We start from the raw sequence: 14,208 nt of genomic DNA on the forward strand, positions 1-14,208 counted from the left end.
TGTTAAAATGGAGTTACTCTAAAATAGGGCAACAATTCTCATACTGAATATCACAGCTAACAAACAAAAAGCTCAACGCTGGGAATAGGTTACCTGTTATAGAGTTCTTAGTCAATGAGGTCACATAGATCCCCAAACATTATAGGCTATTGTCAATGTTATTGTTTGCCCTCTAGAACTTGATGGTAAAACCCAATTACTGAAGACACCATACACTTGAGTCATAGAACATGGATAAATCAAGCTGGTACTGACATGGAAGTTTCATTCATACTTGTTATCTTTTCCCCCATATAATATTTTTATTGGTTTTCAAAGAGTTTCACATTATGCACCCTGATTACAGTCTCTTCCCAGTCCAATCTCTTCCCAGTCCTTCCAAGTCTAGTCCCTCTCATGAACCGCCCCCCCCAAATAAAAATAAGAACAAGGAAGGAAGGAAGGAAGGAAGGAAAGAAAGAAAGAAAGAAAGAAAGAAAGAAAGAAAGAAAGAAAGAAAGAACAACAACAAAAAGTTGATGTTATGTTATCTATATATTCACTGGAGCAGGGTCAAACTCTCAATGGCCTGCTCCCTAAACAGAACTGAATCCTTTCTAGCTTTCATGGTGCTAGACTTTTTTTATGCACACTGCCAGGGGGAAAAAGTAGTTAAAATCTTATCCAACTATGAACTCTGTAAGCTACAATAGTGCCTGATCTGACAATATATGTCCACTGGTATAATAATGGCACAACTGCTATTGAAGTGACCAACTACTTTCTGCTTAGATCTAAGACCTAAACTACTTCATGACATGGAACCCATAACTGACACTGTTAAAAGGTCCAAGAACCTGAGGTTTGATAAATCAAAGGCCCTAAAGAAGGACCTAATACTATTATTTTGCTAAATGGACATAGTATTAAATTTACTTTTGATGACTTATTGCTATACTCATAGCTCAAAGTATTTCTCAACCCTCATTAGACCAGTTTCTCCTTACAGTAGATGACAATTAACACAGAGACTTCCACCTGTTCAGCATACAAAGAATAAGCTGAGCCTAAAGTTGGACATACATATTAAACACCTCCTACAGCTCAGGGATTTTTGTGGAAGATGGAGTGGAGAGATTGTAAAAGGCAGAGATGGTCAATAACAATAAAGAACAGTGATTCTTAGACACAACAGGGTCGTAATACCTATGCACTCAAAGCAATGTAACAATATGCACAAAGCCTACACAAGCTTCAGCCAGAAAAAAAAAATCCCAATATGGGGTAGGGTGAAAATGGGTGTAAAATCCTACCACTAGCTCTTGAAGTTTGGGCATTTGATAGCTGCTGAGAGAAGGAATATCCGCTTTCTTCACCAGAGTAATACCAAGTAGGTTGAACACACACAGAGAAGGTCCCACTACCAAGACTAGCTGGACATACAAAGTGGACTCAAAGTAGAAGGAAAAAGAAGAAGAAATCTCACAAGTTGGGTGGGAAGGTAAGAGAGAGTAGAGAGAACAGTTATGGAAGGAATTGTGGGAGGAAGCATGAATATGTTCCAAGAACATTATTTGAAATTCCCAAAGAATAAATAAAAATATTGTTAAACATAATATGGAGAGTAACAGACAAACGCAACTGATATTTAACCCTGGTCTTCACATGTGCTATGCATAAGCACGCACACATGCACGCACACACATAAATGCACACCATTCGTACATACAAAGAGACATTAAAATAAAGAGATGATGTTCATGTTCATTTTTAATATGGCTACTAGAAAATGCCAAACAATACATGTGATTTTGTGTACATCATATTTCTATTGATGAGGGCTGCTCTTGATGAAATAGCAAAGTGAGATAATCTGAGAGACTGTGTACATTTAAAAATGTTGAGCTAACCTACCTCAAGTATTAGTCCATCTTAGCTTACCACAGTAGACTATATTAAGTAGGTACTTCCCAATACCCAAGGGATATAAATCTTCTGAAAAAGACAGATTTAATTATACAAAAGAAGCTCTAATTTATTTGCTTTTAAGATTAAGGACTAAGCTACCTATTTTGTATAAAAATGAAGAACATTAGAGGACTCAGGGGCACCTAATCAGTCGTAAATATCTTAGCACAGAAAATACATGGTCTTAAAAATAGTGTCTTAGTTAGGTTTCCATTGCTGTGAAGAGGCACCATGACCAAGGCAACTCTTATAAAGAAAATAGTTAATCAAGGTGGTCTTACAGTTCAGAAGTTCAGTTCATTATAATCATGGCAGAAAGCATGGCAGTGTCCAGGCAGACATGGTACTGAAGAAGGAGCTGAGAGTTCTACACCTTGACTCATGGCAACCAGAAGGAGACTATCTTCCATACTGGGTAAAGCCTGAGCATAGGAGTTCTCAAAGCCCACCCCCACAGTGGCTAAATTCCTCCAACAAAGCCACATCTCCTTCAATAAGGCTACACCTCCTAATAATGTCACTCCTTATGGCCAAGCATACAAACACAAATCTATGGGGGCCAAACCTATGCAAACCACCACAGGTAGTAAATTCAAATTTATAGAAATCATTCTGATGTTAGATTCCAAGTAGAAAGAAATGGGATGGATTTTTATATTAAATTCTATTTCAAATGACTAATTTATGAATATTTTTGAACAAATTAAGTCATACTATTCTATAGTTTCCTCATATGTTAAATGATATCCTGTGGATGGAACTTGTTAAATGTTGATACATTTCTCATAGTTTTCTGACCTTGATCCAAGAAAAGGGCTCCTGGGTACTCCAGGCATTGATTGATCCAGAATAATGAAGTCTTGCCAGGTTTGGGGCCCACTGTCCTTTGTCCAAGAAAGAAGAGAGAGATTATATTATTATATTTTTAATTGGATTTATCTTTAAAACTTGGAACAATAGTATTATCTAGAAAAAGGTTAATTCTAGCTGAAGAAGAGATAAAATAGCATAAAAGTTTTATAGCATGACAGTCTTGATTATTGTCTAAAGGATTTGCTTTTTGGTGTTGTATATTCCATGTTCTATTTTTTTGGAGGGGGAGGCAATACCAGGGAATGAACCTGGGGCCTTGCATGTGTTAAGCAAGTGTTCTACCACTGAGCTATATATGCAATATACAAGAGGTACTAAAATGTTTTTTTTTTTACCATATAATATACATTTATTGTAGAAATGCTAGAAAATTAAAAAATAGCAAAAATAAATAAAAAGCATAGTGTTTCTATCCAGAAACCCATTAAATAAATAATACTTAAACCTCTTTTCCAAGGGGAATTTTCTCCTTTAAAGTAGAGGTTGACAAACTTCTAAATGTGTGCATGTATACACACACACACACACACACACACACACACACACACAGTGTAATAAAAATTTTCTCAACTTAATATTTTTAAGTGATTATTTGGAAATTTCACAAAATACACCCTGATCACACTCATTTCTCACATCTCTCATGTCCCTTCCCCCAAACATGATGAGTTTCCCCCAAGAAAAGGAAGAAAGAAAAACAAAGCCAATTTGTGCTGCTTATATACTCACTAGAACATGGTCAAACTCCCAATGGCAAGCCCCTTAAGGAAAACTGAGTCCCTCCATACCTGTACTCTTGAATATTTGGGAAGAGGAAGTATACTGGAAGATTGGGAAGAGGTGTATGAAAGGAAAATAGGGGACAATGAATAGAATCAAAGTATATTATATTCAATTAAGAAAACAAAAATGTCACAATGAAATCAACTCTTTTGCACAAGTAATATAGACTAAAAATAGAAAATTATTTTTAACTCATATACAAAAACCATAGACAATAATCTGTAAACCCTTATTCTAGATTAATTTTCTATAAACACTATTTAAGCTTTACTATTCACTGTTCAGAAAAAAGGGTAGCTTCTTACTATGCTCAATAGAATGGACTCACGAAAGCAGTTCTAAAAGTACTTAGAGGAGGGCATTTCAAGAGTTAGTGTCATTGCCCAGGTAAGAAATGAAAGTGGCCTGAATTAAGATGGTCATAATGGAAAATGGAAAGAATATAGACTTGAGAGGAGTGTACTGAGCAGAAGTAAGAAAAGCATAGAGGGGGGCTGAATAGATGGTGCAGCAGTTAAGAGCACTTTTTGCTCTTCCAGAGGACTCAGGTTTGATTCCCAGCACCCACAAGGCAGCTCACAAACTGTAACTCCAGCTTCAGGGAATTCTATACCCTCTTCTGGCCTCTGTGGGCATCAGGAATGTCTATTTCCATGAAGATAAAACATCAATATATGTAAAATAAAATAATGTAAAAAAAAAAGAGAAAAACATGGAAGGGAGTAGATTGATGATTTGAAATTGTCCAACAAAAATGAAAATAAAATCAGCCCAGATTTTAACAGCAAAAATAATAGTATTTACCATAGTGTCCTGAAGCTGTAATTTGGAAATCTCTGATGCTTCCAGAAGCCATTCCCAGAGGAATCTGGCACTCTGAAATGAAACATAGACGTTAGAAATGACTCAGAACCCATTAAAAACATCAATAAATGATAATATTTTTAGGTAAGTGGCAGTTCTATTACTTATTTAAGGTTTGTCTTAGTGTTTTACTGCTGTGAAGAGACGCCATGACCAAGACAACTCTGTTAAGGACAACATTTATTTGGGGATGGCTTACAGGTTAAGAGATTCAGTCCATTATCATCAAGGCAGGAGTATGGCAGCATCCAGACAGGCATGTTGCAGGAGGAGCTGAGAGTTCTACATCTTCATCTGAAGGCTGTTAGCAGAATATTAACTTGCAAGCAGCTGGGATGAAGGTCTTATCCCATAGTGACACACCTACTCCAACAGGGCCTCACCTCCTAACTGTGCCACTCCCTGGCCTTAGAATATATAAGCCATCACATTCCACTCTCTGTCCCCCATAAGCTTGTTCAAACATATGAGTCTATGGGGGCCATACCTAAATATGGCATAATGTAAAAATATATTTAGTCCAACATCCAAAGTCCCCATAGTCTATATCAATGTTAAAAGTCAGGACATCAAGTAAGGAATGGGCTTGCCATCCCACAGTCAAAAACTTTGACCTATAATTGTTCCTGTCTGAAAGAACTGCAGGAACAAAAATGGAGAAGAGCCTGAGGAAAAGGAGGTCCAGGCTCAAATTGGGATCCAGCTTAAGGGGAGGCCCCATGGCCTAATGCTATTACTGAGGCTATGGAGCACTCACAAAAAGAGACCAATCATGACTGCCCTTCGAAAAACCCAACAAGCAGTGGAAAAGAGTCAGATGCAGATATTTACACCCAACCAATGGACAGAAGCTGCTGACTCCTATGGTTGAATTAGGAAAAAGCTGGAAGAAGCTGAGGAGAAGAGTGACCCAGTAGGAGGACCAGCAGTCTCAACTAACCTGGATCCCGAGATCTTTCAGACACTGGCCCACCAACCAGTATGAGGCCGCTAACACATACACAGCAAGGACTGCTGGGTCTGAACTCAGAGAAGATGCACCTAACCCTCAAGAGACTGGAGGCCCCAGGGAGTGGGGAGGTCTGGTGGGGTGAGGTGTGGACAGGATGGAGACATCCTCATGGAGACTGGGGCAGGGGTACTTATGGGATGTGGAACAGTCAGAGGGTGGACCAGGAGAGGAATAAAATCTAGACTGTAAAAAAAAGATTAAATAAAAATAATAAGAAAAAAACAATGTTAAATGTCAAAAGGTCAAGGTCTCTTCTTAGATTCATCCAATCGCCTATCTTTAATCCCCAAAGCAAGACAGGAAACCAGCTGGGCAAACTCCAAACTGCATCTCCATGTCTGATGTCAAAGCAGTCTTCAAATCTTCAACTCCCTTTTCATCTTTATTGACAGCAACAGTCTTCTTTTTCATGAGCTGGTTCTATTCCCTGTTAGCAGCTTTCCTCAGCAGATAGCCCATGGCTCTGACATCTCAAACATCTTGGATTCTCAAAGGCAACTTCAATGTTACAGCTTCTTGTTTCAATGTCTGGGATCCACACATGATCTTCTGGGCTCTTCCAAAGGGCTGGTGTCACTTCTCCAGCTCTGCCCTCTGTAGCACTCTAAGCTCAGGTTGATCCACTCAGCTGCCTCTGGTACCTCCCATGGTACTGGCATCTCTAATACACTGGTGTCTTCTATTGTAACTAGGCTTCACCAATAGCCTCTCATAGGTCCTCTTCATAGTGCCATGTGTCAAATTCTTTGCATGATCCCTTCAATCATGAGCCATCAACTACAACTGAGGCTGCATCTTCACCAATGGCCTTCATTGGTCTCTCACAGTACCAAGCCTCAGCTATTCTTCATGACCCCATCATGCTTTCAAAACTAGTACCACCTTGGACTCTTACACATTATCAAGTATAGCTGCAGCATGAGGTATAATCCTGGCTATATGTACATCTTCTTTGTGCTCTCAGAAAACACTTCCCAGAAGATTTCACCTCAGTGATGCTGGTCTCTTCTTTTTTTATCTTTTTTTTAAATTGGCTATTTTATTTACATTTCAGATGCCATCCCCTTTCCCCATTTCCCCTCACTAGAAAACCCTTATCCCATGCCCCCTTTTCCTTTTTGCTTTTATACAATTTTTTAAAAATGTTAATCAAAGGATTTATAAGTTTGGTATTGCTCAATCAGAAGTGTAACCCAATACCCAACCTAGATATATAAACTATCTTTGACTGGTGGAGACATGTGAACAACTGCCTCCATGGCCCCTCCTCTTTCTCTCTCTTTCTCTCTCTCATCACCTAGCTTCTCCTCTCCTTCTTCTCCTCTTCTTACTCCTTCTCTTCCTCTCGGTACTCCTTCCCCCTTAGCTCCTCCTACATATCACCCTTCCTGTTAAAATAAAACTTTTGCTGGTCTCTTCTTAATCACCACTAATTACTTAGCTCCAGCTAACCAGCATCAATTGTCCCAGTAGTTTCCTTTTCCTCTTGACTCTAAAGCCAGAGCCATATGGCCAAAGCTGCCAAGCTCTGCTGCTTGCAGGACCTGGAACATGGCCCTTTTGTTCTATTATATTATCACCAGCTTTCTGTTTTCCAATTCCTTCACTGTCTAAGCTTGGCTGTCCTGGATCTTGCTCTGTAGATTGACCTTGAACTCAGAGATCTTCAAGCCTGTCTCCTGGGATTAAAGGTGTGTACCACCATGCTTATATTTAAGCTTTTCTTCATCTAGAACTTACTGGATCTTAGGCTGGCCTTGACCTAAGAGATCTGTTTGGCTTTATCTCCTGTGTTTAAAGGTGTGTACCACCATTCCTGGACCTAAATTTAGCTGTGTAGAATATTGCCCCAAAGTCCCACTCTCTTAATTTGTTATCTCCTTGAACACAGGATTCAGCTCCATTTCACTTCCTAGTACTCCTTTAACCTGAAACACATATTATATCATTTTCATTTCTCAGCTAACTATACTTCTTTAAAATGCTGTTTCTGAGACTTAACCAGAGAACAAAGTGTTTCTGAGTGGGTGTTTCTGAGACTTCCTTTGTCAATGCAATTAATTGAAGTCTATTCACCTTAGCCTCAGGCAGACTCTTCAAACAAGGAGAAAAAGTCACCATATTCACCAAAATACCACAAAAAAAGTCTAAAGGACACATATTGAAATTCTTCACTGAAATCTCTTGGGCCAGGTCTGCACAATTCAAATCACTCTCAGTAACAAAGTCTTCCAAATTTCTCTTAAGATAGCCCAATAAGCCCTATTTAAAGCATTCCACTGCCTTCCATATCCAAAGTCCCAAAATCCACATTCTTCCAAACAAAAGCATAGTCATGCCTATCAGAGCAATACCCCATCCCTGGTATGTTGGTACGTACGTTATCTTAGTGTTTTACTGCTGTTTATAGGCATCATGACCAAGGAACTCTTATAAGGACAACATTTAAGTGAGGCTGGCTTACAGGTTCGGAGGCTCAGTCCATTATCATCAAGGTGAGAGCATGGCAGCATCTAGGCAGGCATAGTGCAGGTAGAGCTGAGAGTTCTACATCTTCATCTGAAGGCTTCTAGCAGAACACTCACTTCCAGGCAGCTAGGACTAGGGTATTAAAGCCCACAGCCACAGTGACTTACCTACTCCAACAAGGCCACACCTACTTCAAAAGGGCTATACCTCCTACTAGTGACACTCCCTGGGCTGAGCATATACAAACCATCACAAGGTTATAGCCCCAAACTCTTACAAGTGAAATTTATAAGTTATCATTGGTAATTAAATCAAAACTAAGTTCCCAAATCTGCTATTGTGAAATTGAAGACTTTAAAGCACCAGTCTGATAAATATCACAGCTTCACATTCAAAGGGTCCAAAGCTCATTTATTTTAAATTTAATAGTAATACAAGCTTGTATTTACCAACCAGAGTACACATGGAGGGATCCATGGCTCCAGCTGCATATGTAACAGAGGATGGCCTTTTCAGACATCAAAAGGAGGAGAGGCCCTTAGTCCTAGGAAGGCTTGATGCCCCAGTGTAGGGGAATGCTAGGGCAGGGAGACAGGAGTGGGTGGGGGGAAGCATCCTCATAGAAGCAGGGGGAGGGAGGATGGGACAGGGGATTTCTGGAGGGGAAACTGGAAAAGGGGTTAACATTTGAAATGTAAATAAATAACATATCCAATAAAAAATTAATTGTAGAAAAAAATACAGGCTTGTATTTATTTATTTATTTTGACAAAGATAGCCACTACAAGGAGGAGAAAAATTGTATGGAAATAGACAGAAAGGTTAGTGAACTTCTGTCCATAGTTACTCACGCTTGCTGTACACCAGAAAAAGAGTGCTCATCCCAGCCTGTAAGTGCTCGCCAATAAGGCATTCTACTCGCCAAATTCCAGGTCTGGATGGTAGCATTTCCAGTGTCTCAAAAACACCTTTTGAAACAAAAAGGAACAAAAAATATTTTTCATTAAAAAATGAGTATGAAATACATTGGTTTCTTTACAATATGTAACATGAATATAGAGCTACCAAAATTCAGTTGCATCATCTTAGATCACTCAAGTGCAAAAGATTTGTTATGTGCTGTTTTGCTCTGAAAAAGTCCTAGAGCTATTGACCAGACTTAACCTTCAAGGTGATTAGAAATCACAGTAAGATGATCTAGGATCCAGGGCACTAGGTAAAGGGATCTCAAGTTATAAGAAGCTGGGGGGAGGGGAGAAGCTGTACAGGGGTTAAATGTGCTAGCGTTCTTGCAGAGGACCAAGTTTGATATCCAATTACCTATGTCAGGTCACTCACAACTGCTCGCAGTTACAGTTCTTAGGGTTCTGATGACCTCTTTTGACCTTCGTGGGCACCAGACACTTATATGCCCATACAGACATAAACACACACACACACAAACACACACAACTGTACAATTTAAAAGGGACAAATGGAGAACTGAAATAAAACTGTGTTTTGATCAACACTGTCATTAGTATTACATCAATATATTGGTTACATTTGTAAACAAATCAGTCTTGATAGCTACTATTATCATGTGGGATTTGAGAGAAATATAATAAAAGATTCTTAGGAAAGTACTATCTGGTGTTAATTACTAATTTCAAGTAGTTTTTATGTATCTGAAATTATCTTGTTCATTTGCTAATTTATTTATCTCTGTGTATAGGATGAAGTTACTTTGAAAAAGTAAGGCATTTCAGCAAGGAGCTTCTCTGTAACTGATTATATCAACTGTACCAAGACCATTTAAAATACATAATAAATACAGTAGGTAGAGAACAGAATAAACTAGCTCACACCTGGGTAGAGGTTGTACACTGCCATTTTGTACTCCTCTTTTTTCCGTACAGTGAAAACATGTCCACTGAAATGAATAGATTGGATGTTCTCATTGTTGCCCATGCTGAGAAGATACCATCGAATCCTTTGATCTTGAGCCATTACTAAGCCTGGTAGGGTATCCATCACATAACCATTGATTGCTGGAGAAGAACACAGAGAAAATTACTAAAATCTATCACTGAAGTTCCTGTTTCTCCACAGAAAATACTGACACTCTTCAAGATTTCACTTACTACTCTTCAAGTCTCTGGCTCATGGCTCATTTGAAAAAGTACACATTACATTTCACAGTGAATAATATTTATATATGGATTTTGTTACCATGAAAACGATAATTCTCTTTCAAAGTGGGGTCTTCCATCTGAATATTGCAGGGTGTCTTGCAGTTCCTTTCCACATTTTCAGTGAAATACCAGCTCTTGGTCTCATCAAAGATAGTGAAAAGCAGAGCAAATTCCTGTACTGACACTTGTCTCCCATGAGCAGGATTCAGTGTGTTCGTGTGGCAAATCAGAAGGGGTCCAATTAATCCTGAGTGCATATCTCTTTCCTAGAGTTCCCAGGAGGGCATTAATTATATTAGTGTAAGTTCTTATCAACTTGCATGCCAAAGTACAATTTATTCTATGTAGTAGATTCCAGAATTATATTTCTAACTTAGAAAAGTGATATCAAGAAATGCAAATCAAAACAACCCTGAGATTCCACCTCACACCAGTAAGAATGGCTAAGATAAAAAACTCAGGTGATAGTAGATGGTGGCAAGGATGTGGAGAAAGAGGAACACTGCTCCATTGTTGATGGGATTGCAAGCTGGTACAACCACTCTGGAAATCAGTCTGGAGGTTCCTCAGAAAATTGGACATAGTACTACCTGAGGATCCAGCTATACCTGTCCTGGGCATATACCCAGAAGATGCTCCAACATGTAACAAGGTCACATGCTCCACTATGTTCATAGCAGCCTTATTTATAATAGTCAGAAGCTGGAAAGAACCCAGATGTCCTTCAACAGAGGAATGGATACAAAAAAAAGTGGTACATTTACACAATGGAGTATTACTCAGCTATTAAAAACAATGAATTTGAGAAATTCTTAGGTAAATGGATGGAACTAGAAAATATCATCCTGAGTGAGGTAACTCAATCACAAAAGAACACACATGGTATTCACTCACTGATAATTATATACTAGCCCAGAAGCTCGAAATACCCAAGATGCAACTCAAAGACCACATGAAGCTCATGAAGGAAGACCAAAGTGTGGGTGCTTCTGTCCTTAGAAGGTGTAACAAAATACTCAAGGGAGCAAATATGGAGACAAAGTGTGGGACAGAAACTGAAGGAGGGGCCATCTGGAGACCATTCCACCTGGGTATCCATCCCATGTGCAGTCACCAAAGGTAGAGGCTGATGTGGATGTCAGGAAGTGCATGCTGACAAGAGCCTGATATAGCTGTCTCCTTAGAGGTCTGCCAGAGTCTGACATATTCAGAGGTGGATGCTCACAGCTAACCATTGATCTGATCAAGGGTTTCCCAATGGAGGAGTTAGAGAGAAGACTGAAGGAGCTGAGAGGGTTTGTGGCCCCATGTGGAGAGCAACAATACCAACCAACCAGAGCTCCCAGGGTCTAAACCACCAGCCTGGGAGCACATAGGGAGGGACCAATGACTCCATCTGTACATGTAGGGGAGGATGGTCTTGTTGGGCATAGGTGGGAGAAGAGATCCTTGGTTCCATGAAGGCTGAACACTGAGTGGGGCGGGGGGGGGGGGATTTGAGGGTCGGGAGGTAGGAGTGGGGGGGGTAGGTGGGGGTACATTCTCATAGAAGTAGGAGGAGGGGGGATGGGATAGAGGGTTCCTGGGTGTGTGTGTGTGTGTGGGAATGGGGTAAGGGTATACATCTGAAATGTAAATAAAATATCCAATAAAAAGTTAAAAAAAATTCCAGCACTTGGGAGGCAGAGGCAGGCGGATTTCTGAGTTCGAGGCCAGCCTGGTCTACAGAGTGAGTTCCAGGACAGCCAGGGCTACACAGAGAAACCCTGTCTCGAAAAACCACAAAAAAAAAAGTTAAAAAAAAGTTAAAAAAATAAATAAATAAAAGAAAAGTGATATCACTTCCCTTGCTTAAAACTTCTCACTGTGCTTAGGATAAATACCAAAATGCTTACCATAGTGTAGAGTGAAAAATTATAAAGGCCATTTTATGAAATATGTGTAGATTTTTTGCCTTACAGAACTCGGAACTGAAAATAAGATTTCAGGCCTTCACATTCCAGGTGAAGGACACTTGCTGGATTACATTCCCCAAGCCTCGCCCAAGGCAGGAAGGCATTCCTGACTACAGATAAAGATGCTACCACCTAGGTGGGGCCATAGTCCTATAGCCGGAAAAAGTAAAGATAGTAATCTGAAATGGCAGAATAGAACACAATAGCATGGTGAAAACCACATTTTTGAGAAGAATGAGTGTGCAGAGTGATCTCACATGACTCTAGATCATTTGGGCTAGATTCTCTGAAATGTTCCACTGTTCTTGGTTACCCCTCCCTTGGTCTTCCCAGTGCTATGTTCAAAATTTGTAAAACAACCAATCATGTGTAAGCGCGTGAAAATGCAACCATTCATGTGTAAGCACTCGAAAATGCAACCATTCATGTGTAAGCGTGGGAAAATGCCTTCCTCCTCCCACCCCATGCTATAAAAGACCCTTTAACCCACCACACGGGGCCAAAAACCCTGCTCTTGGAGATAAAGAGCTTGTCGTTTTTGACCGCCGGCTCCTCCCCTAATAAACCTCTGCTGATTGCATCCAGGTATGGTTTCTTGTGATTTTTGGGTGGTCGCGATTTCCAGGGGCTTGAGGAAGGGTCTCCCGAGTATGGGGGTCTTCAATAGAAGATAAAAATCAGGCTGGAAAAGATAGCTTAATGGTTAAGAGCACTAACTGCTCTTCCAGAAGATCTGTGTTTTATTCCCAGTACCCACATGGCAGCTCACAACTGTTTTTAACTCCAGTTCCAGGGGATCCAAAGCCTCCTTATGGTCTTTGTGAGCACTAGGCATGCACATGATGCACAGATGTAAACACAGGCAAAACACCCATACTTACTACAAAATTCTAAAAAAATAATAAAGACCATTTCTTGTAGGTGAGAATATGTCTGTCCCAATAAAGAACTGCTTACAAGATCAACATCAGAGAAATAAGCCCAGGCCTTGCAGTCAAACTCATCTTCTGTGGGTGCCATATGATGTTGTACTTTCCAAAAATAAATTTTGGTTTCATTAGGCTTGACAAAGTTTCTTCTAGGTTCTTGTCCTCTCTGATCTTCCTCATAAGAAATGAGGCTAGAATAGAAAGAGTAGGGACGGGAGGCCTGGTTTTTGAAAGTTACCTGAAGAGGAAAAAAATCCAGGAGAATAATTTTTTAGAATAATGAAATACTAAAAATTTATAAGGTTTTATATCTGTATCTGTCTATCTTATGGTCTTTATCCAATTTTTATTAACTTAGACCTTAAAAAGAAAGTTATGAGAAAAATTTGCATTCTAGTTTTATAACATGAAAATTACAAAGGAGAAAATTATGAAACACTTAAAACTAATTCAAAAGTAAACAGAAAATGCCACTATAACATGAAGAGTGACTACTTAAGGTTTCTTATAACAAATTCCAAGATGAATATATATTATTTTATAAATTTTTTATTTATTTTAATTAATTCTTTGAGAATTCCAAACTGTATTTTGATTAAATTCACCTCTACTTTTCTCCCAGATCACACCCTACATCCCTACTCACCCATCTTTGTGTCCTTTTTAAAAAATGTTTTCTTTTTAGATTCAAAAGCCTATGCATATTTATCATAGAATATATGCAAAGTAAAATAAATTCTAACCTAGAAAAAATGTACCTATAATCCCATAGCTTTAGAGGCTTCTATATGTTTACTATCAGTCAGTTGGAAAAATGAATGAATATTTTTGGAATAAAATAAAATCACTTTGATCTTTTTCTTAAAATGCACCAAAAATTACTTATATTTTATAGGAGTTATTGAGATATGGTTAAATAACAAGATTATTTTTCCTTAAAAAAGTATTTTCCGAAGTTTACTGTCTCTTAATGTCATAAAATCTTTTTTTTTTTTTTTTTTTTTTTTTTTTTTTTTTTTTTTGGTTTTTTTCCGAGACAGGGTTTCTCTGTGTAGCCCTGGCTGTCCTGGAACTCACTCTGTAGACCAGGCTGGCCTCGAACTCAGAAATCCGCCTGCCTCTGCCTCCTAAGTGCTGGGACTAAAGGCATGCGCCACCACTGTCTGGCTAATTTCATAAAATCTTTAAAAAATAAAATAGAA

General features: G+C 39.0%; 1 protein-coding gene across 12 annotated transcripts in view; it reads right to left on the reverse strand.

The window, feature by feature from the left end:
• The window catches only part of F8 (coagulation factor VIII), a 181,843-nt gene that overhangs the window by 51,189 nt on the left and 116,446 nt on the right, over positions 1-14,208 (reverse strand). For 10 of the 12 annotated variants that reach the window (XR_013105888.1, XM_076918475.1, XM_076918473.1 and 7 more), the window contains 6 exons: positions 13,035-13,244; positions 10,160-10,388; positions 9,796-9,978; positions 8,800-8,916; positions 4,408-4,479; positions 2,746-2,831 (listed from right to left, as the gene is read on the reverse strand). Coding sequence is in view for 11 of the 12 variants with exons in the window: in XM_076918475.1 (XP_076774590.1) it covers positions 2,746-2,831; positions 4,408-4,479; positions 8,800-8,916; positions 9,796-9,978; positions 10,160-10,388; positions 13,035-13,244 (897 nt within the window). In the remaining variant the exon portion in view is untranslated. Of the gene's footprint in view, positions 1-2,745; positions 2,832-4,407; positions 4,480-4,666; positions 5,193-8,799; positions 8,917-9,795; positions 9,979-10,159; positions 10,389-13,034; positions 13,245-14,208 lie in introns of those variants that run through there. The other 2 variants (XM_076918482.1, XM_076918481.1) reach the window with 2 other exon arrangements.

This window comes from Arvicanthis niloticus, chromosome X (assembly GCF_011762505.2).
Source record: "Arvicanthis niloticus isolate mArvNil1 chromosome X, mArvNil1.pat.X, whole genome shotgun sequence".
NCBI lineage: Eukaryota > Metazoa > Chordata > Mammalia > Rodentia > Muridae > Arvicanthis > Arvicanthis niloticus.